Here is a 24,242-nt window from a genome sequence, read left to right as displayed (position 1 = left end):
CCCTGCTCGCCGCCTGGCTCGGGCCTCCTGGGCGCGGGGTTACCTCTCTGCCTGCGGGGTGGCCATCGAGGGAGAGCCTGCCCCGCTCTGCGGCTTCCTTCCCCCCCCCTTCTCTCCTCTCCGTGCCGGGGCCGGGCGACTTGCGGCCTGGGGAGGGTGCGCCGAGGGGCTGTCCCCGCCGGGCCTTTCGCAGGGCTCCCCCCCCTCGGCCCCGGCCTTTCCCGCCTGCCCCCCGGGTGTCTGCGTGTGGGGCCGGGCGGGGACGTGACCCTGCCGTTGGCATGAGGAGCCCGCTTGGCGCCCTGCATCCCCGGGAAGCCGCAGCGGGGCCTAGCAGGCTCCCCGCTCGGCTGAGGAGGTGCCTGGGCGCTGCTCCGGTGGCTGCTGAGCAGCTGGAGGCCGGGCCTGGGCTGGGTCCCTTTTAAGCAGCAGACAAGGCGACTCGGAGTGATCCTGCCTCCCCCCTCCCCCCTCGCCCGTCCGCGGTGTGGGGTGCGGGGGGGGGAGGGACGCGGTGGAGGTGGTTTTCGGGTACCTATATTTCCGAAGCGACTGCCTGGCTGTGAGGGAACCGGCGCCTAAAGGAGCCTGGCTCGGCTTTGCGAGGGCCGGGCTGCCGGCGGAGGGGGGGGGAAGGAGCTCCCGGGTGTTTCTGCTCGGGGGTGGTCTCTTGCTCGCTTCCGAAGTTTTTCCTCTTTACAAGTGTTAGCTAAACAGCCGGGAGGGTCGGAGGGTTAATAGAGCAGGTATGCTCCCCGGTGCCGCGGAGATCGGTCTTCATTTTGGGCTCGAAATCCCCTGTTCCCCTCCGCGGTAGGCCTCGTGTATCCCTCGGAACCTGCTCTCCGTTCTCCATGGCAAGCAGGGTACCTTCCCAGCCTCGGAGGCTCGTCTCCCTGCACCGCTTCGGGAACAAAGCCTAAAACCCCATGATTTGTAGAGATCTGGGGAATTTAACGAGCTCATCAGCTGAAGTTTGTGATTAGCGGGAAGTTTAGCTATCTCAAATCCTAAACGTTTTTCCTGGTTGCTCACTGCAGCCTGCTTAGAGGCAAATCGCGTTCCACTAAAGTGAGGCACAGAATGCTTCCTAGAACAGGATTTGGATACAGAGTTTTCTTATTCTTAACTCTTGTGAGGCCCAGTTATATGTGGTGGTTGTTCCTTCACGAGATACATGAGCAGATACTACAGTAGTTGAATGCTGGCCTCTTGCTTGCTGGGAAATACGATATTCAGTGATGGCCAGCATTTTATTTGAAAAGTAAAAATGTGTGTGTGTAGAAATAACTTTCAGGACAGTCTGAGGCTGGAATAAATCAGATTAAAAGGTTAACGTCAGAGAACTGTTGGGTTGTTAAAATTGTTTGCCAAGTTTGGCTAAGCTTATAATTCCAATATCTTGTTTCGAACAATTGTGATGTTTACTTGATTTAGTATGTATATCTTATCCGCCTCAACGGGAGAGGTTGGGAATATGTTGGTATTATAGACTGAATGCTTATTTAAACAGTAGGCTCAAAACAAGACTAAACTCAATGGTATACTGATGACAACTGTTTGTTGGAAGAGATAACTTCACTTTCTTTTGATGGATTGATAAATAATAGTTTAAACTTGATCAAGATAGATATGATCAGATAGAAAAAAGCTGTAATGTTAAATTTGTTATTTCAAGAAATCTCTTGAATTCCAGTATGAATTTATTTTTAGAACCGTTTTAAGGTAATTGGGTTTTAGGTGGATAGATATTCCCTTACAGATAAAGCAATATCTTAAATCGCTATAAATTGCTTTTTTTTTTTTTTTTTAATATATAACTAGGGTATGGATAATTTAATGGTTCTATGTAACTTAAGGTAGAAATCTGCTATTTAGGAAAAGGAAATTTGGCTTTTTAAGTCAGGTTTATTAGGAAAATTATGCACTACCATGGCTGCATAGTTCACTTCCAAAAATGTTGGTCAGGTAACACTAGCTTTGGCCTTCCATTTAGAGAAACAAGCACACTTCAAATAAACCTAACTATTCTGCATGTGTGTTTGGATACGAAGGCATATTTGATGGTGCATTGTGTGTGCCACCTACCTTCTTGCTGTATGAGAACGAGTTGTAAGGGGCGGACACTTTCTTTTATAACATCAAGTTGTGTTCTTTGTATTTTTAAAGTAATAAATAAAGGTAATGTACAAAAATCACATCAAGCCTTGGTTTTTAAAAACAGTGCAGCAAAAATGAAAAGTGGTAGTAAAGAATGAGGTCATGCCCAAAATGTGTGAGCCAGAGACTGCCAGCAGTTTCCTTTTCTGCCCGCTGAGCATTTAGGATTGCCTCTTCACTGAAACTACTGAAACAGTGTTTTGAAAAGGGTCCAGGAAATATAATCTAGTTTGGTTTAGAAATTTCCTGCTAAACTAAACATTTTTACATGAAACACATATTGCCCTTTGTCTTCATTTACCGTAATGTTTACAAAATAATTATTTGGTATCAATTGTATGACAGGTCACTTAGTGAACGCAACAAAGAGTGGCAACTCTTACCGTATTGCTTTGGAAAGAACACGTGGGAAGCTCTGGTTTTCTTCAGAAGAAGTTACCTATTTATGGATGACAGAAGGATGGAACGTAACAATTCTGCAAACAGCCAGGCATATTTTTATTATAAGCATATTTGTCCCACTGTAAACTGCTACAGTATTCTGCATCCCACAACAATGTGCAGAGCTGGAGCTTTTTTCTAGCAGTGACCTTTGTGTAGGCCCAGGATTATGTCTTGCTAGAGCTTGCTACAAGACTCCCAGGTCCTTAGGCCTGATCTGTAACAGGTACTCAGTGAGCCTGCTTCTGTGGCACTCATAAGGGCTGTCTGAGATCTTGTGGGACTGGAAACCTGTAGTTTGAAAAACTTACTTTTTGGGCAAAGGTTTGTATGGACACGTGTGTGCATGTGTATGTATATAACACAAAGCTTCATTGCTGTGCTTAAGAATGAGAAGGAGCCACTGTTTTGTGGACAGAAGCAGCAATGTTGGTAACTGTAGTCTTGCAGCATCTTTATGGTCAGCATTTGATTTAAGTATGAAACCTAGTAAATTCCCCGATCTTGAAGTTATTTCCTGAGAAGAAGTAGTAGGTTCGAGTTACGATTTCATCCAGGAACTCAGTAAAACACAAATTCCTCTATGAAGTGCCCAGGCTTTAGAGCAGTTTTTGCATTGCAAGACAATCTGTTGTTCACTTAAACAGTCTCATTTCTCATTGAGTGCTCTAGGTACGTTAGCACCACTTATATTTTTCCAGGCAGGGGTTTAATAAGAGTAAAGGCTATAAAAAGTCTGGTCTGATTGCTGAATTAGTGTTCCACGATGTAAACATTTTTAGTAGCCTTAAATAGAAAGAGAAGGAAAAAAAAAAAAAAAAGGAAGACACAATTGTTTACTTTTTAAGATAAGGGCACATATTTACAAAAGACTTAAGAACAGATTCTCATGGTGTTAATTATAGGGGCTTATTTAAATGTACATGCTTTTTACAGGAAATATGCATGGGGGACATAATATGCTTTTCTGTTAATTTACAGTATTCTGTATCCCAAAATGAACCCTGATATCAACACACTGTATGTTCTTTGGTTTCTTTGCATGCCAGTTCTTGTCAGTCTAGGAGGGATTATATTGAATTTCATTTGTTCTTTAGTAATATTTACATTGCTGTGCTGTCCAGAGGCCCTGATCAGGACAGTTCTGTTTTGCTAGGCACTGTGCAGATAGTCCAGATAGTCTTAACCCTAAAGTAAGCCAGGAAATACAGAAGTGTAACATGAAAGATGGATTTTTATGTCTCAAGTCTCTTACACCACAGTTCTGAAGGTTGCTGTGTCACACCTGAAGTCATAGTAATAGTTTGAGCTACCTGTAGAATCGTGCTATCACTGGGCACTTGGCTTCGCTTGAATGTGAAATACTTGATGCTCCATGGAAGTGTTGGGAGTGTGAGATTGTTGTGTGCCTGGGAGTGCTGCTGCTTAGCTTAAAGTGGAAATCTAGTTTTCAGACTGGTCCTGAGTCAGCTGTGCTTGTAGTCCTGGCTGTGGCATGCCCCAGAGAGCCTGGCTGGGCTTGGTTGCCTAAGCGACTTCCCTTTGGGACTGCAATGGGTATTGATGTGTGTTGACTTAAAACTCTGTAGATTATTTAGGTTTGTTTTGTTCTTGTTGTTTGGGTTGGTTTATGTAAAAGTAATTAAAAGAAATTTAAAATGGAGAAATAGATTTTACTATACAGTGGCAATCATGATTTTAGGTAGCTTTGGTAGGCCAAGTTTATTCCCAGCTCTTGGTTTCTGGGAACTAAGTTTGTTTTCTTCCCAGCATTCTGCTTCGCTTTCTTCAATGATTGCCTCTTTAGTCCATTTTTTTTTTTCCCTAGCAGCTCTGAAACCTGGTAAAATCAGTTCACATTAGTGAATAGACACTTCTAGGAATTATTCTATCACACAAACTTGTGGGCCATTTTTCTCATTATGTTTTCTCATAAACCTTTAGCAAAACATAAAAAACCCCAACCCAATCCCAAAACAAAATCCATGCCGTTTACTCAAGCACAGGAGGTGGATGTAGACTAATACTGTCTTTTTCTGCCCATTATCACTGTCAGCTGGCCTACAGAACTGCTGCCAGTATGATCAGGTTCATAAAACACTTGAGATACTGGAGTGGTTTACTGTTTGCATAGCTTCAGGATAGCCCTGAATTTGGATGTTGAAGATGCTTGGCTTGGCTTTCTGGCATTTAGGAAGTACAAAGAGAGTAGATCTGGAGGTTGAGCGAGGCTCTGTTTACCTTGAGATAGGTAAGAAATTGAAGTATTCCAGAACATTGCAGCATTAAGTTTTGGTCTTTGGGAGCTGGAGAGGTTGAATATTTTATGCTGTGAATGTTCATGTATTGTTTTAGATACTGAGTATATGTTATAATAAGTTTATTACAAATATTGCATAACTAGCATCACTTGGTCTACAAGAGCTGCTGTCACTTTTTCAATGGTTGCCTGTAAGCTTCAGTATTGATTATTTCACTACCCCTAGAGTTTTGTGTGGATCTAGTGTTTCATTTGACTGATGGTTCCTCTTGTGCAAAAGTAAGCAGTTGTCTCTGTTGCATGACTTTTTTAAATTTATTTTATTTGCGTTTTTAAAAGATTCATATTTTCTTTCCATTTACTTGATATTTCCATGTTCAGAACCTCTGCAGAGACTCTGTAGAGTTATTGGGGTAACTGGCCAACTTTATTACACTAATCTAAATCTTTACTGTCTCCTGTTGAAGAAAAAAAGCTCAATTATTTATAACATTTCGATGCAGCCACTGTTTCATGTTTACTTTTGGTTTTGACCCTTTTTAAGGGGATGAGCTGCCGGACTTAAAGGAAAATGAAAATAACTTTTCCTTTACAGCAGTATTGCCAAACTGCAGTTATCATGGACTGTGGTGAAGTGCTAACCTCCTTCTAAAAAAATTGAAGGAGGAACTTGTAACATTTCTAATTGTGAACTTTCTATAAAGTAAAAGGGCAGGTGATAGTATAATAAAGTTGTTTTTAACCTGTTGTTTGTAAAGTAGTTGAAGGAAAAATTCAGTGACTTTAATAGCTAAAAGGCTTCTATTTTTAGAACGATATTTCGGCTTTTGTTTTGTACAATGATTTTGGTTCATGCTATTTGATGTGATCAAAAATGATTTTGTCCTGAACCTTTTCCTGTTGAGGCTGCTGAGGACTGGTTCTTTCTCATTGCTCAAGCTGCTTGATCACTGATGCTGAAGATTAGTTACATAAATCCCATTCTGCTGAGTTTTGTTGTAAGTTATGGACCATTAACATGTATTTACTGAGATCTTTTCCTTTGTATACAGGGAGATATTCTGTTGGATAAGTACTTGTTACAATATCCTTAAAGTTTAGGAAAGCCATGGAGGCAAACATCCTTATGTTTCTTACCATATGTAAATAATATTAAGAAAAGTTGTTCCTTTATTCATAGAAGAGATTCTCAGATTTTATGCTGAAGCTGCTCTCGCCTTCCTAGTAAGGGGCCTGCTACTCCAGAGTTACGTTCCTGCTTAGTTATGTGAAAAACTTCAAGGAAAATCAAGAAAGAAAGAAAAATACCCCTTGCTCTATATGACTTTTTTTAAAAAAATATATTTGACTAGTGTAGAGCTTGAAGTCATCTAATTTCCTCTGCAGGAAAACTTGCTGTTAGATTTCCCTTCCCCTCCATACCTTTTGGTGCTGTATGGCTTTTCCTCTGTAAGGGTAGTTTTCAAGTTACGGAAGCCCCAAGTAATAGCAAAGACATGTCCAAGATGATGTGTTTTAGGCTACCCTGGATGTTACCAGTGTCAGTTCCTGGGAGAGACTAGCCGTTATAACTGTCCTTAGATGCTCAGATGATGTGGAGCATACTGGGGCATTGTTGGTAAGAGGATGCTTGGGTAGAAATTTCATGCTGCAGTTGAAGGGGCAGTACCTTGGAGAGCAGATGCTGGCCCTGTTTTCCTCTGCCTGCCTTGGAGGCGATAACTTGGCTTTTGGAGGACTAATGGTTTTGTCTTCCATAGAGGGACATGAATGGCTTCAGGGAATTGTGAGCCTCACCTTTTCTTTTAATTCGTAGAAGTCCTTTTTCCTTATTTTTCTTCCATGTTAAACAGTAAAATATATTTCTTTATTGTTAATATCAACTTTTCACTTTGTGGCTTTTAGTTCCTTGCTACTTTGATTTCTCCATGTTACTGCATTTTGCTTCTGTCTTCCTGTGTTCAAGTAACATTGAGTCAGAAAAGCAGATCTTGCTTCCTGGAATCATGTTCTGTGGACAAGTGATGAGCCGTCTGCAATTTGGCATTTTAGAGATTGGAAAAGGAAAGCAGTGTTTACGTCCTCGTTCCTTTTATTTCTTGTATTTTCTTCTTTGAGTATTTAGTTTCATCTGAATACTTGATAATATTCTTACTCTTATCCCGTACCTCATCTTTCTTGCAACTCTTCTGTTAGCTTTCAAAGTTGTTTTTCTGTGCTCGTGATTTTTTCCATTTCTCAGTTTCCGTTCTGCTTACCCAAATGCTTTCTTTCTTTCCCTCTGTTCTCCACCCTGCTTAATTCTTCAGAGTTGCTGTATGTACAGCTCTGTGTCTTCACATTGCCGTTTCCTTTAACAGGCTTCCATAATAGATTTTTTTTGTTCCAGTATTCTCTTGATGACTTTCAGGTCTGATTCAGAAAAGATGAGAAATATACCGCAGTCAGAAGTTGCCTGTGGATGATAGCAGTGCTACATTGGTGTCTTGGTGTTTCCAACAAGTCCTGTTAAGTCTCCCACTGTACAGAAGAGAGTTTCTTAGTGAGAGGAAGGTTTTCTGTATAGAATGGCTTTTATGATGTACTACTTAAAAAAAACCAACCCAAATAAATTCCTTTTTAAAATGTAGCTCTTCTGTTAGTTTTACCAGCTCAGGTAGCTAATAAGTAAGGATTTTTTTGCAGATGAAGCTATGCCTTTAAAGTTATCATGATGCTGGGACAATGTGAAAAATCATCTTACCATCTTTTGGAGCAAGTGGTTGTCATGATTACTTGGTGCTGCTTACACTATTGTATGCTGCAGTTAAACGTAGTTGTGGCCATTTAATTTCTGTTGTTTAAGCATATGATGGGGTAATTTTTTTCCATTTTGTGTAGCAAATCAGCAATTTCTAGAATCTAATATGTGAAGAGGTGAGAAGCCATTCTCACTTTCTTCCTTTTCTTTTATGGCAATTGGTTTGCAGTCTGGATGCTAAACATGGACATACAACAGTGAGGATCTCTGTGGTTTCCTTAACACTTGGTAAAAATACCCAGCTCGTTTGTAGTTTTACACAGTTTTACTTTTGGAATTTTCCAGATCAAACATGTATGGTGATAGGTGAACTTCATGAGGAAGTCTCGTGGAAATGCATTACAGCTATGTGCATATGCATAGAATTCCTCTGGGAGATTTAATGCTGGAACAACTGGTTGAATAAGTTGAAACTTGTCAGAAGAAGTCCTTCTGGAAAAGGCGCCTTTGGGTGTTGACCTTTATTTAACTAATTTGTAGAAGGTACTGTAAATAAGACTTCAAAAAGAAGTGACAATGGACGCGCAATATCTGGATCGGCATCCATGCAGTTCATCAGTTCCCATCTGGGAAGCGAATGGCAAAACTTATTTTGCCTCTTTTTCATGCTAGACTGCGGAAGTCTCCAGTTCATTGCACCATTTTATTAACTGACTGCCACTTGAGAGTTTTTAATCTATGTAACTGTATACAGAAAGAGGGAAAACTTTAGGATGAAAACTAAAGCAAAGCAAGGTACTGTGGTCTTAAATATGCTAGCTGGAAGGCTATATGTACTGCTCTTAAGTACTGCATAGATTCCTTAATAGCTGAGAATGTGCTACTTCCATATCTGCTGTGCTAATGAGCAGGCAAGGATAATTTCTTGTAGTTGCTTTTTGGCAGGTTCATGAAGATTAACTGAAGCACTGGAGCTTTCTGCAAGCCTTGAAAAGATAGGGTGGTCCCTGTCCATCTGTGTTCACCCTGCCCCTTGTCCCCCCACCCTGCGTTCTTCCAGTGCCTAATTTTTAATTTCTTATTTTGTGCAAAACTAGTGCCTTGAAAACATGACTTATTTCTCTACACTTAGAAGAGTAGAAGTCCTGCTTTTTATGCTGCAAGGGGATTTTTCTTGAGAAGGTCATCTGTTGGCTTCTTACATGGTCTTCTGTAAGAAATCATGGGTACAAAAAGTGTACAAATTGCATGATATTGGTGTGTGTGCTTTATGGGGTGTTGTGCAACACTCATTGTCTTTATCTCTGTTGTGTTTCTCAAGTAATTTTGAGAGGATTTGATAATTTTTAATGAGAGCTTAATTTCATTTTCAGGAAGTGGTCAGTTGCCTGTTTATTAATTTGTGATATGTAACTATTAAATTATTCATAAGTTACAATACAACTCCCTTTGTTTTCACCAGTTGTGAAATTAGTTTTTAAAGTATGTGTGAATTGGAAACGTAGTATTTTTCAGAGTTGTTTTCTGCCAGTAGTCTCTGCTTTTTGCAAATCTCATCATCAGTTTTCATTGTAAACTCTCTGAACAAAACAGAGAGTGCTTTTACTTCTGTACTACTACTGCTCACAGAAGCTACAAACGGTGCTGGCAATGGACAATGGCATGTTTGCAATGGAGGACAACTCCAGCAAAGCTGTAGAAGGGCCAGAATATAAAAGTCTACTGGGGAATTTGGGAAATGGTTTTTCTGTGAGAGATTTACATACTACAGCTTATGTCACTCTTTTCAGTCACCTGGTGTTTCAGACAGGAGGTGTATTGTGGAATTACACTCTAGGTTCACAGTCATCAGTTGATACAGGAGTCTGAACTTTTGTTTCTTACTTCTTGGTACTAGTATAGGATAGCATTGGGGAGCATGAGCTCAAAAACTTGACAAAATTACGTTCTTTTGTTTGGTTTAAGGATGGTCAATGCAGTAAATTCTTTGCTGCATTGGCCAATGTCTGACTTCTTTGACTTCTTTCACGGTTAAGGATAACTATTGGTAGTTTGCTTATGCTTGAACTAAGTGGTTTGTTTGGGTTTTTCTCTGAGCTATTTTTTTTCCGTAATCTTTGAAATTAAAATTTTACCACCAAGTATTTCAGGTCGTAAGTCTTAATGCTTTATCTGCTGATGTAATATTTAAAGTAGATACAGTGTGATCAATTTGATCAAATTTGAGATCAGTTTTCAGCACTGTCTTGGTAACTCATTAAGTCTTAACATCAGTGCCAGTTTGAATCTTTCCAAAATAAGTTGTATTTGTACATTTTGTTTAGCCATAGTTACAGCTATTGACTTGTGTGTGACTTGCAAAATATTTGTTTATATCAAAACAACATGTGTAAATATGTTTTCTGATGTGTGTGTGTGCTTATCGTGAAACTTTAATGCAGTCTTGGAGATGCTTCTATAAACCGTAGACATTGCTTTCAACCATGCCTTATTTCTATCAGCTGGCTAGCTGTGAGGAAAAAAAAAATATGCTTTGGCCAATAAGTTACTGAATACACCATATTTTTCAGTGAATTATTAAATACAGATTGTTTCATATGTTTGAAAGTAGAGAGAGAGTGCAACTTTGCTGCTTGCCTATCCTTTCTCAATATTTTATTCTCCTTTTTGAATGAGGGTTGCTTGCATCTGTGTTGATGAAAACAAATAATGTCTTGGAGTTCAGATGCTCAGCAAGCTCTTCTTGGGCTTTCAACAAACTGACTGGAGCTCCATTTAGTATAATGACCCATTGCCCATTCATCTATCTTACCTCCTTGTTTAAGCACGCTCAAATATACTTTGTAAGAAATAAATTAATAATATTTCCTCTCTTGGATTTTGTCCCTAAAACCTGGAGCCGTCATTAGGTGCTTTTGTTGTAAATCTGCTGGTAATCTGTTGCTTCTTACAGGCTGTGGTGGCTTAGTCGTGGACCTTTTCTTTGTGGTTGTGGGGGTAAAGCTGTTGTTTTCTGTAACTGATTCATAATGTGCCAAGTAGTACAGCTGAACTAATTTGCAAGGTTCTCTCTTGAAAGTAGAATGCTTACTGGAGTACGTATTTAAATTTTTGCATTCCTTGCTACTTTTAATTAAGACTAATAGAACACCTCTTTAGCTTTTGGATCCTTGTTCATGCAATTAAATCTTTGTTCTACTTACAAAACCGTTCGATAAACTTTAAGTTCTATGTTTTCACCTTAAAGTAATAGTTTAAAATAAAGTTCAGAGCTGGAGTATTTAAAGAAAAATCGTTCAAAATCAGTGTCATTCGAGCAGTGATATATTATTTTTGAAGGTAATACATTATTACAAGGAAAGAATGCAAGTAATCTTTATTTTAAACTGAAGGTAAGCAATCCTTTGTCAGAGCAATAGTTGTGGCATTGACAGTGTCAGCCCTAGCTTTTAAATTTACCTTGGGGTAATTAGAGGCGTGCTAGGAAATTCTGGTTTTATGCAGTGCTTGTCCAATCCTGAATTGATTCCTTAAGAAACTTGTAGTGGCTGTTGTCAAAATATTATGATGGGCAGCCTGACTCTCTGCATCTAGTGTAAGTTTTGGTGGTGTCAAGCAGACTTGATTGTATGGAAATACTGCTTAAATTGAGCCTTTTTTTTTTTAATTAAAAGAGGAAAAATAACTTTATATAAAAGTTGAAAACAAAGTCTTCCCAGAATTGTGATGTCTTATCTTGGAGTCAAAGATGATTTACAGTACTGAGTTAAAATAGGACTCTGAAATAAGACTACTACTATTTTATTTATTTTAACTCCAGCAAATGGCACAAATGCTTTGAAAGTGCATTATAGGTGGTTTTACTTAGTAATATGTAACTTGCCTTTCCCTGGAGAGGGAGGACTGCAATATTTTTGCTGCTGAAAATGCCAAGTTAGCAGAAGGCATAGATCTTTTCATAGATGCCTTCTGTTAGTCATGAGTAACTTTGGAACTGAGCTGATAAACCCTGCTGGACCCAGGCTCACCTGTGGTGGAGCAGCAGCCTGGCAGTACTTTTGCTCAGGCTTCCATGGCAATGCAATGGCCTGGACATCATACCGATCTTGAGCAGGCTTTGTGCGGTGCGAAGGTCAGCAAGCCCTTTCAGAAGCTGGGGGGTTGAAAAGGACAATACTGAGGTTTCTGCTGGGTCTTCTTGGGCCAGCAATGCCAGAGCAATATGCGGTTTGGCCCGTTTTATTCCATTCACAAGCTGATCTTACACCATTTCCTACAAGTGTTTGATCAAAAAAGGCATACCTGTGTTACACAGTATTTAACTGATAGAAGCTCATTCTGCTCCTGAAATGTTTCTTGGGTAGTCTTATGCTTCTCTGTATCCATGCTGCTGTGCTGGATGTGATGCTGCTGTTTGTTCTGCTGTCGGCATAACCCAAGCTGAATTGTGTATTTTACATTCCCACCTAGTCCAGATCAAATTTCTGCCACTAGATAGTATGCATGGATTCAGTATTTGTAAACATTGAAACTTCTGGCTAACTGGGAGCAGTGAAAGTTTACATGGCATAATAACTTAAGCTTTGCTTTGTCTGAAAGTTGCAGTCTTGCTTCTGGACCTGAACTGCTAAATGAAATAGCACAGTTGTATTTTGTGTTTGTGACGGTATGTCTAAGAGTTTATTTAGATTATAATTCAGCTGGGTAGTTCTGGGTAGAACCAACTCCAGCGTTCTGGGTAAATTATGAACTGATAATTGAGATTTGGCCACATTTAAAATAATTTAATGTGGAACTGTTCTCCTTGGAAGCAGTTGCTGTGGCGTGTTCTCTTTGGGAAGGTGAAAGTCATCAAATGCTTTTAATAAGGACAGTTGTTGGCTGAGGTAGATGTCTATGGCCATTCTAAAGGGGGCATTTTAACCCAAAGCAATCATGACCTAGCATGCTGAAAATTTTGGGATGGCATCACTTTTGAAAGATGACAGTTCTTAAATTTCATACAGCATTTCAGAGTCAGCTTCTGCTGTTTTGCTCTGGACTGCATTAGCATATTATAGTAAAAGGAAAATAGGTGTTTACTGGAGAGGGTGATGGAGATAGGATGGAAGGGGAAATGTAGAGATTCAAAGAGCAAGAACTTGGGGGTGTTTGCAGGGAAATGGGGAGATATATAAAGGTGGAAATTACCTAAGATCAGCTGATGTGCCCTGTTCTGGTGAAGTTGTATCTTCAAAGTGCTGTATAGCTGACGAACATACCAAGGCTTGTTCTACTCCTAGTTGTGTAACTATGCTATGCATTGGAATACTGATACAAAACTCTTCAGGCTCTTTAGATATCACGGCGGCTATAAGAAATTATGCAGGTGCTGAATAACCAGCAGATGACTGATTTTGGGGATAGCTGCGGAACCAGTTATAACTGCTTTTTCCTTACTCTTCTGAGTACTTTCTGTGTTTCCATTTGAAAGTATACAGTATTGTTTAGACTTGCAAACCTTTGTCAGATTTGTTGAAATTGCTTTTAAGTGTCTGACAGAAGCCAGTAATGTGATCATGGTTCATTTTTCTAGGGAAATGAGAGTTTAAAAGGGTTGCTAATACCTGTCTTTAAGCTATTCTGTTGTCTCTGTAATGTTTGCTTTTTAATCTGTATGTTTGTAGTCAAAAGCTTGCAGGAAAGCAGTAAATTTACCAAGTTGGAATATTTATAATACAAGAAATTTGGATTTTGATTTAGACTTCAAATTAATTCAGGTGTGTTGTGGGATAGAAGCAGGTATAGTTACCCATAATGCTGTACTGCTGTACTGTAGTGGTACGATGAGGGCATCGGCAACTTGGTATCATAAAGGGTAGCATAAAACCACTCAGAAGCACCTTAACCATACGATTATAGAACGTTACTACAACAGTATTTTGGGGTACGGATCTGATTTTTTGCTATGTTAACCTGGCATTTGAACCCAGTTTCTATTACTGAAGATTTAACTTTTTTATTTGATAATACATTCTACAGTAGTGTTTCAACACTCTTTGATTATGTGTATCTAGTCAGTGTTTTGGGGCGCTTTTGTTTTATGGAGGCTGAGGAGTGGAAAGAAGGCGCTTTTTTTCTTCACTGGTAAGTTGTGGGGGAGCTTGGACACTTGAACTCTGGCTGTTGAACTTCAAGTTGATGCTGTCCTGTTAGATACTTGTCAGAGATGGCTTTGTAAATGTCTGGAAGAACTCTGGTGAATCAATCTAAGGCAATCATGAATTCTGTATAATAAAAAAGGGAGCAATTCTGATAGATGAAAGTAGAAAGGGAATGGGAGATGCTAAACTCTGGCTATCATCTTACTTACTATTGATCAGAAACAAAAAAAACTTCATAAAAAAATAGTGTGAACAATGGTACTTACACAGATTATGTATATATTTCTTCTCAGATTAGTATTACTGTCCCTAATACTATTTCGTTTAGTGTTTGGCTCTTGTTACCTCTATTTAGTCTGTATCAGGGAACAATTTCTGAGAATAATGTCCATTTTGAAAGTGATCTAGTGTTTCCCATGAGAAGCTGATACCAGATGAGGCTTGGGGGAGGAGGGGGAGGGAGCAGAATCTCCATGCAACTCTACCTTGTTACAGTTTTGAATATGTAGAAATTATATATTAAAGAGTTTTCTAGTACTTACTTTTTACTATATTATGTTTCTGAAAGCAGAGAAAGTATACTTCTAGAAATTATTATTTTTACTTGCCATTTGATTTTGTGCTTAGTGTGATAAGTGACCTTTGGGTACAAGATATTCCTCACAAGTCTAGCATGATAGTTGTCCTTGAGGTCTAATTACAGTCTGTTCCTCTAGCTCCGAAGTTCTTGCTAAAAATGCACTTATGACTGAGCTTTGTTTGTTCACAGTTGAAATTATATTGCCTCCTTTTGCAGTTGATTTATATTTTTTTCATCTTCTGTAATTTTCTTGGTTTAGTAGCCTTATTAGTAGGTGGTTGTGTGTGGTTTTTTTTTTTCCCGTAGCTTGGGAGATAGTGTTGTTTCTGGTACTATAATACATTTTTAGCATATCACCGTTTTGTGGAAGATTAGGTAAATCACCCAAGTTTTCATTTAAAGCTAGCCAGGTAAAATGGGAGACTGGTGAAAAAGCAAAGAAATAGTCTTTTATCTGAAATGTTTTAAATGTTTACTTTGACCATAGTGTGTTTTGGCTTCTTGTCAGCTACTTCAATATACAATTACATTCTAAGTCTGTCTTATTTTTCTGCTTTTTGAAGAACATCTGCAAACTTAAATACTAGAAGATACTAAAAAATCAAGCAATTAATTGTTACTTTCATTTTGTTAAGCAGCTCGGCTCTTTCATATATGGGGTTACTGTGACAAAAAGATCCGTAAACTGTCCTGCAAAGATCCAGTGAAATGAGATTGCAAGTATGCAGAAAGGCCCTATTTCCTACATTGCATTTGTTGATTATTATGCTGGTTTTGGTTGGGATAGAGTTAATCTTCTACCTGTTTAGCTGGAATTTACCTATATACTAGTCTTTCTTCTTTCTGCTGGCTAATTCTGTCATGGATGGATCTGTTTAAGGCCTTCAACATCCTCTTTTTTTTCTCCTACTCTAATAGTAACCGTATCTTCAGTTTCTTCGCCTGTAGGGGAGCAGCACTAGTCTGAAGTTACTCCAGATGGGGCAGGGCAATTTTACTTCTGTAGTCACTACAAAGGTGTTTACTTCTCTCAGCCTCATGCTCCTCACGCTTTCCTTCGCAGCCCCCACTCTGCTTACATGCCTGCTACTCCGAGTATTCAATGGCTTACAAAGCCAACAAAAACATGGATAGTTTTTGGTTAGATTGTTAAATTGGATTTGCTTAGCTCCCACTCTGGCACTCTGGGTTCCTGCAGGAGCACTAATGGTCATCGCAATGCATTGGCTACAGATGCCGTTAGAAGTGTGGTCTTGAACTGAGTTATATTGATTTTGAAATTGGATCTAGCACAGGGCAAAGGTGTTTGTGTGTGTGTAAAGTAAGAGGGGAAAGGAAAGACTGGAGGGCAAGAAGGTCTAAGAGGCTTAAACTGAGAAGAAAAATTTACTTGAGCAAACTTAAGGAGAAGACGGCTGAGCCCAGAGAGCTCAGGAGTCTATTAGGAAAGACGTTTCTGACATTGCTGGCTTGTGAGTGCCTGGTGAAAGAACCAGCCACTGGAGACAGGAGGCAAAGGAGCTGAGCCTAGGATTGAGTGCCACTGTTGAGAGAGATACTAGTAGATCATGGAATGACTGGCTATAAAGCTCTGGAGCACATACTATCAATTCTTATTGATAAGAGCACATGAGCACACTGTGCTTTGGATGCTCTTAGAGCATACAGTATGCCTTATTGCATCCTGTGAGATTCACTGACTTTGGCATGCAACTAGGGGGAAGTGACCCACCAAATCCATTTGCAAGAAGGAAGATTGTCACAGGAAAGGTTTTTCAAAAAGTTTGACATGATTGTTACTGCTGGATTTGAAACACTGGGAGTGTGAGAGATCGGGGAGATAGCAGATGAAGGAGGATCTAAGGCATGCAGGATGCTCGAACATGGGAGAAAATAAAAGGACTTGCTTTATTTACGAGTGAATGAGTCAGTTTTAACTACTGGCCTGTCCAAGACAGAAGAAAACTAGTTTGAAAGGAGACACACACATCATCAGTTGGAAGTGAAATCCTATGCAGCAAGGGAGTCCTTACAGAACTGACTGAAGTCAACAAACATGCAGGAATGATAAGTGCATTTGTTCCTATTGCTTTTCTGTGTGTGCTTTTTTCAATTCAAAAAATATTAGAAAGGCTTCATAACCAGTTGTTGCTGTACTTAAGGCTGTATGCGTCTCTAAAGAGAGGTGCTGTAAATCAAGAGTATCCACAAAGTTGATACCCAGAATAAGACAGGAACTCAAAAGCCTAAGATTTAAATTTTGGTTGTGAGGACATAAATCAGCTGAACTGAAAAACACAGTTTCTGCTAAGGAGCAAAAGAGAGAGCCTCAACTAAGGTCCCATAGAAGAAGCCCAGCCATATGTGTTGCTACCCCTTTTGGAGGTTGCAGAGACTTAGGTCAGCTCAGTGGAAAAGTGCGGCCTCAGTGTGGTTGCTCCTCTTTTGACCTCCCTGAGTATCTTCAGGAACAAGAACAATACTATTTCTAGGTACAGACAACAAAAGGAAAATTTGTGTGTGTAGCCACTATATTAATAAGCAATAATTAATAACTAAGGCCAGTTGAAGTTGGTCTACGTGTGAGATGTAGAACGCATAAACACGAAAATAAGGGGTTTCTCCAACTAGTGCAACCTCCCTATTTTTTTGACGTGGAGCATAAGCTTTGGGATTCCCCTAACTTCTATGTTCTGTACTCTTTACGTGGAAATTGTAGCTTTTAAGGGACCAGTTTACTTAACTTTCAGTTCTTCAGTTTTTCCTAATCTCATAGAGGGAAATCTGGGAGTGTTTCAAACTATTGCAGTAAAAAGGCTGCTCTGGAAGTTAGGAGTTACTGTCCTATTTGTTAGAGTGTGTGGGTTTTAAGTAGGGCAATGTAGGGATGAAGGAATTTTTATAAATGTGTATGTGAGATCCTACAAGTTAGAAGTAGGTTTGTTGCTACTAAATTATTGTCAAAAGTCTTTGTGTCAAGTTTGAAGGAATTGCTCTTAATGAAACAGTGCTTACAAAATTTGGAAAGCAAAGGTTTTATAAATCTTTTATGCTGGGCAAAATTTTTTTTAGGTGCTGTTAGTAGTTCAGGATCTGTCTTTTGTGGTAAGCTTGACTTAATTGTTTGACAGAGTTGCTGGTTTCGTCAGCACTGTGCTTTGGCCGTAAGAGAGTCAAGTGTCATGGTAATCTGTGGTGTTTAAAATAAAAAGTAATATCAAGTGATACCCATCTTTTGGTCTGCTTGTCAGTTTTGTACTTGGTCCAGTGTTATGTAGGGGTCTTTAAAGCCTTCTAGGAGTGAGACAAAAACCCAGTTTTTAAAGTTTAATGGTATCCTACTGAGAGGTTGCTTTTTGCGTATTTTTGTATTTGTACATGTGCATATATATGAAAATATATATGTATGTGCATATGTAATGTCATTAATTTGAAGAAGTCATAAGTATTTGTTTTGTGTGATTATTCTCTGAAGTGGTGTTCTTCTGAACTTTACTTTGTGATCTGTGCCAGCAGACTTCCATTAGCTTTGGTTTTCGGAAACCTGTATTGATAGATCATCTAGGACCTTGCAAGGCTGAGGCTGGAAGAGAGGTTGAGGTAGGGATTCTGAAGAGCTTGCTTTTGTTGGAGAACCTTTCCTACAAAGCTTGCTTGTGAAGTAGATTTGTGAGCATGTAATACTTGAAATTTCATGTGAAATGTGGAAATGAATACTTACTTTTCCTATAAATGAAATGGTCAGCTTAAAAGGAATGCTGGCATTCTCAATTTGTGTAGCAATTAGATAAATGTAGAAGTGTATGGAAATTTCGAATAAGGAGGAAAAGGGAATTGTGTATTGAGAGTTGGGGAAAGGTTTGTGGCCAGTAGACAGAATCCATTGTCTTTATATATAATCCTTTGATGAGTAAATGGAGATGTGGACTATTACTGATGTTTGGCTTGCTGGAGTGTATAAGGATTTTTTTAGATGAAAGTGGGACAATTGATAATATTACCTCATGGAAGTGTTTGGGTTTTGAATTTAGTACATAACTGTTCTGGTTTCCAGCTGTAATAAATGTGGTAAGGCTTATTATTTTGCCAATTGGTGATTCATTATGGTTCAATGTCAGTATAGACATGTCTATATTTGAAAGTCATAATCATAAACTTAGCTAGTCAGAAATAGCTTTATACTACACTGCATGTTGTTCTTGACAGTTTTGTGATAATGTTGTGTTTGTTCCTCCCACCTCCGCGCCCCCCCCCCCCCCCCCCCCCCATTATCTGGTCAGGAAAAGGAAGTTAAGATCTCATGGTCATGTCAAAATGCAGACTTTTAAAATCTGGGAGGAAGAGAGGGGAAGTGCCTGGTTGATGAGTAAAATTGTTGAAGAAGGTTCATATTTGAAAGCACACTTCGATCAGTAGTTCCCAGTGAAGCTTATAAAAAAGTATTTCATAAAAATAGGGTTAGAAGAAGGGGCTGTTCTCAATTGCTAATTTCACAACAGTATTCAGGAATACTGTGCTGTTTCTGTTTTCAAGTTAGTTGCATCTAAACCTTACCTCTACTCAAGCAAAAAGTATGTAGATTTTGTTGATGACTTCAGTTTCCAATATGAAAATATATTTGCAAAATATATTTTTTATTTTGCATGCTGTCAATGATAATTTCTAATCAAAATAAAGTGGTTGCACAGGCCTTTTTTTTGCTGCTAATATGTTTATGTTTTTGTTTCCTTTAGTATCAGACATTGAAGGTGCTGATGGGTTGCAGCTCAGAAAGGAACATGCCCTCAAGATATTTGCTTACATCAATTCCTGGACACAAAGGTAATTTTGAATTGAGATTGAGTGTCGATGATGCTGGATCTCAACTGTAGCTTCCCCTTAAAAACTACAATAGAGTGAATTAAAATAGGCAGGTTATTAATATATAGTTAAGTGATACTTGGAGAGTAAAGGACACTTTACTACTTATACAATAAAACTAAACATGTTACCCAGTGCGCTTCGGGCAAAGCATATTTTGAATCTGATTGGCATTGTGGATGCTGTAATAATTGTGTAGCAAGTAGCTATATTGCAACAACAAATAATGTGTATTGCTGCTTTAACATGACATTTTCTGACTACCTTCTGTGGAGGCAGGGTAGGGTAAGAAGAATTTAAGAAAAGATCGCTCTGAATGGGACCATCATATTAAATTTTTCTGTGTCCTAATACTCTGAGTCAAGGTGATGAATGATGACAGCCCATAGCCACTAAACTGATAAAGAAAATCCTTTGCACATGGCTGTCTTAAATCAACTACATTATTGCTTTTAATATATTATTTAAATTACTGTTGTTGTCATGATATCTGCTATTTTGCTTACCTCACAGCTACTTACTTTTTTCTAGTGCAAAGAATTGTATGGATATTAGTTTTTAGAAAGAATCCACTGTAAGAAGGTTTGGAATTTGGTGTTCGGTAGTGGTTACAAGACCAAACTGAATTGTAGGAAGTACTGGGAAAAGCATAGAGAATAAATTGGAAACATTATTCTGGTATTTAGGAGACTCCAAAAGTAAAAAAAGGAATGTCACATTTTGGATACCTGCAGAAGCAGAATCCTCTTCTTCCTCATTCTGCCCGAAGAAGGCACTCAAAGGAAATAAATTATCTTCTGCAATATGCTGTTAGACCCAGAGAAGGAGTTCTAAATCAAAATAAACAGCAGCAACAGAAGCCAAAATTCAGTCATTTCTTGACAAGTCCTAGATCCAGTTGTCTGAGAACAATTACAACCCAGTTGTTTTCCAGGTCATCAGCTGTTTCGAGTTTCGTGTTCTGTTCAACAGCTATACCTGGCAAATCCAACCTGAAGGAAGAATAAAGACTGGATAATGTTTAACTCTTTATTTTCTCTGGTTTCTTTTTACCATCCATATGTATGGTTGCATACTATAGAAGAGTATGGAAAACAGTCCTTAACCTATTCAAAGCAGTCTAGCAAAGAGACCACAGGAAGGAGTTTTACTTTGCATTTAGTGTCATGTCCTGTTTCTACTTATGGGCTTGGAGAGTTCTGCCTGTTGTTTTGTGCTAGAGGCTTTCCTTAAGGATGACTTCTGATTTTGTTACCTGTAGTCTAAATCTCTGCTTTCCTTCAGAAGATTGGTGGACAACTCGGCCTGAAGAATACCTTTTTCTTCCATCTGCATGTAGTGTTTCCATTTCAGTTTTCTACTGGCAATTGTTACATTCAAAGTCCTCATACTTGTAGCACAGACTTTTTTTTTGTGGATCGTTAATTTTTGGTGGAGCTCTTCTTCCTGTGAACACATTCAGATACATGAAGACTTAAAAGGTTTTGCACATACCTCTTATTTGGAAGGAAAAACATGCCTTTGCCCAGTGGAGAAACATCCAATATAGATTGGCATTCGAATAGAGATCTGTGAGAAGTATTCCCCAGACTTCGTTTTCATTATTATTGAAATTGAAAATAATTTGTTACAGGCAAGTGGGGTATTAATTTGTAGGCATGAGTGATGGACCTGTTTTACATAGTTTTACCCCAAGGATAAATGCTTGAGGATATACTTGGTTTTGCCTGCAATTAGTTGTTGTCATTTGCTAATATGAAAATACATTTACAACTAAATCACAAGAATCTCTTTTTCAGTCCACTTACACAGTATTAAAAGGATTTTACTTCCTGCATAGATGGAACAGAAGGTTTTAGATGCTTCCATTGCTGTATCTGTGCTGGAATTAGGCAATGCTGATTGTTATCTTTCTGTCTAACCCACTGAAAAAAGATACCTGTATTCAGAATGTATATGCTTTAAGAGCTGTAGCTCAAGGGCATGTTTGTATTCCATCAAGAGAGGCAGCACCCTCTACCTGTCATAGTTCTGAATTCTCTGTCTCTTACAAATTATAGTTTATTAAGGCCAGTTTCTAGATTAAATGCTATGCTTTGCGAAAGTATTTTTTAAGCATTTCTTGTCAATGAATTCTTGCCCTATCTTTTGCCTGCTGATTTCTTTCAGAAATGGTATGTGTAATTTTTTGTATTATTTTAGTATCTGAGACCTCTAGTCATGGACTGGAGTCCATTGTTCTCCATCTAACAGGAGAAAGGTCTCTGCTGCAAGACAGCTACCAGTTTACATAGCAGTTACATTGTTTAGTAGAGTTTTGAGTGAGAAAGAGCTGAGTCTGCCTCAAAACACTCTGTTACGAGCATGTAGCCTTTAATGTTAAGTCTTCATCAAAGCACCCTTGCTTGTGTCTCTATGTTCTGCCGGATTTAGATACTTCTAGGGGATCCTTCCAGCTTTTGTTCAGAATGAGGAGGTTGCTTGTTTGTGTGCGAGAAGCAAATGTTCCTAGACATTGGATTCTAGGGTATCTGACTTGGGGGGGTTATGCACCCAGAATCTCTTTGACATACATAGTTATCCTTGCCAGCAACTAGAGCTATATTACGGTTTTCTAGCTATGATTTGATTGATTTTTCTTATTATATTGATAAAGGGATGGTATATAGTTTCCCCCTTGTTCTTTTCAGTCTACAGTGTGTTGGTAGATATTCAGAGGAATAATCTCTGAGCCTACAAAGTGAAGAAAGTAATGAAGATACTTGATACTACTTTTCTCCATACAGATAAAGGGTACTGATGTGCATGGGGTTTCTATCTAAATGCAGGTAAAAGAAGGTCAGCTTAAATACCAGTTGAAAATAAAATTATTTTGCAGCCCTGTTGATTTAAAAATAATTAGTTCTTACACAGCTGACAAACATGTCAGGTGGTTTATTGCAGTAAATATTGACAGAAAAAAACAGACGAGGAAATGAATTCAGGAACATACTGAAGCACATTGCTGCTTTAGTAGTATGCCACACTTGCATACTAAGTATGCAAGTACCTTGCCCCTAAGATTTCTTTTGTATATTTTACTCACAGTGGCAGCTGCTAAACAATAACAGGGGCTTCATGGTTTTGGTAAGCATTTGGAAGTAATGGGATGTTCACAGAGTTTAAGGAAGGCCTTAAGACTCTCACTTGCTGCTGGGTAGTCTGTTTCATTTGTATTTCCTTACTTGTAACAGGTTTGTCAAATATTTTGTTTAGAATGTTTTAAAGCGAAGAGGTTTTTTGGGCAGTTATCTGTTCTGATTTTAGCTACTTCAGGAATTTTTATTTTTATTTTTTTCTGTTTTCTTACAGACAATGTCTGTGCTGTTTCAAGGAGTATAAACATTTGGAGATCTTTAACCAAGTAGTATGTGCGCTTATTAACTTAGTGATTGCCCAAGTTCAAGCTCTGCGGGACCAGCTCTGTAAGCATTGCGCTATTAATATAGATTCGACATGGCAAGATCAGAGTAATCATGCTGATGAGCCCCTGAACATAGAAAGAGAATCTCATGAAGAGGAAAATGGAGAACGACAAAAATCTATAGAGAAAAAATTAGATTCTGCAAGAACTTGTATCCTGACAGAGGAGGAGCCTGCAAAGAACACTGATGCTTTTAGCTTATGGAGCACTGATGAGAAGGAAAAGTTGTTGCTGTGTGTGGCAAAAATCTTTCAGATTCAGTTTCCTCTGTACACTGCTTATAAGCATAACACTCATCCCACAATAGAGGTATACCTTATCTTTATATTTATTTATCTTGTGAAAGGTTATTTGTTCTCATTAATGAGTAGGCTGTGTATGTTTGGTGCTAGTTGCTTTCACACAGGGTGGGCAAATTCAGCTCTCCTGTTGAACTTCAGTAGAACTTTTCAGAGAAACTTTTTAAATGACACGTACTCTTAAACTTTCTTTAAAATATGCTTAATCGTTATAGGTAATATATTGATAAGTGTTGGATGGAACTGTACACTGAATTATTGTACTGTTTAAATAACAGGAAGGCAAAAAGGGGACTATAGCGAAGCCTTTCTTCCAGAAGGTAACCCATTAGTAGTTTCCTAATTTCTTTTCATTACAATCTGTGGCTCTAGAAGCAAAGTTTCATAAACTAAAATTTGTGCGAGACCAAACTTGTTAGAACAACTGTTTAATTGACTGGAATAACAACTGAGCTCTACACAAGTAGCTTTGTTTTAACGGTGCTGATTCTTCTCTGTGACGTTTGTTGTGGCTACCATTCACATTTTCCATACTTTTTTCTAAAGAAAACATAAATCAAAAATTTTCAAAAGTCCTGCAATGTTTAATTCAGTTTCTGAAATAAATATGAAGATGTTAGCATTTCCTGGTTGGAACAATGCAGCTCTTGGAAAGGTTGGATTGTGATCTAACTTGTGGTAGTCTAATAACAAATAAACAGTTCTTATACACTATTTGTATGCAAAGAAGGTCTATATTTAGCTATACAAAAAAAGCTTCTATCCAACGACCTTTGAGAAAGTCAAAGCAGAGAATTAAATTGCAGTTAACCCAGTGTTTTTATCTTTAGAGAGTTTTGGGCGTTCTCTTGGAGCTCTGAGTGGTTAAGTTTATAAAGCAAATTTAAGTCCAAAATGAGAAGATACCAACTTATATATATAATTTTGGTTATATATGCTAGGGTCATCACAAGATAAAATCAATCCTTGTTGAATGAATCCTGCCATATCTGACAATAAATCTGGTTAAAATCCGCAACATAGTGGGTTTTTTGGGTGGGCTGGATTTTGGTTTCTTGTCTTGTTCCAAAACATATGGGCATAAGTTAAGAGGTTGTTTTACAACTCTGTGTGTATAGAGAAATGAGGCAAATTTAGCATTTTTGGATTTCGTGTTCCCCATCGTTCATTTTGGCCTGCCTTTTAAACTTTTACCATACATAAATAAATCTGTAGTTCAGCCTCTGCAAGTAGGAGCTGTAGAGGGTAGATCTATCCTGTCAGTTAAAAAAAAATAAATCAATGACTACTTAAGTG

The 24,242-nt window shown here is 38.6% G+C and overlaps 1 protein-coding gene and 1 long non-coding RNA gene across 10 annotated transcripts in view; one reads left to right on the top strand and one right to left on the bottom strand.

Moving 5' to 3' along the window:
• LOC308071979 overlaps nt 1-19,051 on the bottom strand; it is a 30,495-nt gene extending 11,444 nt beyond the window's left edge. For both annotated transcript variants that reach the window (XR_013931449.1, XR_013931450.1), the window contains exon 1: nt 44-19,051. This is a non-coding gene — a long non-coding RNA (uncharacterized lncRNA). The remainder of the gene's footprint in view (nt 1-43) is intronic.
• Nucleotides 1-24,242, top strand: part of USP34 (ubiquitin specific peptidase 34) — a 138,097-nt gene that overhangs the window by 1,333 nt on the left and 112,522 nt on the right. For 6 of the 8 annotated variants that reach the window (XM_080408187.1, XM_080408189.1, XM_080408193.1 and 3 more), the window contains exons 2-4: nt 19,058-19,145; nt 22,536-22,956; nt 23,225-23,266. In XM_080408187.1, coding sequence (XP_080264313.1) covers nt 19,058-19,145; nt 22,536-22,956; nt 23,225-23,266 — 551 coding nt within the window. The remainder of the gene's footprint in view (nt 1-19,057; nt 19,146-22,535; nt 22,957-23,224; nt 23,267-24,242) is intronic. The other 2 variants (XM_080408192.1, XM_080408188.1) reach the window with 1 other exon arrangement.

The sequence above is a fragment of the Falco punctatus genome (genome assembly GCF_963210335.1).
Source record: "Falco punctatus genome assembly, chromosome: 12".
Classification (NCBI taxonomy): domain Eukaryota; kingdom Metazoa; phylum Chordata; class Aves; order Falconiformes; family Falconidae; genus Falco; species Falco punctatus.
This window is presented reverse-complemented; position numbering and strand designations above follow the sequence as displayed.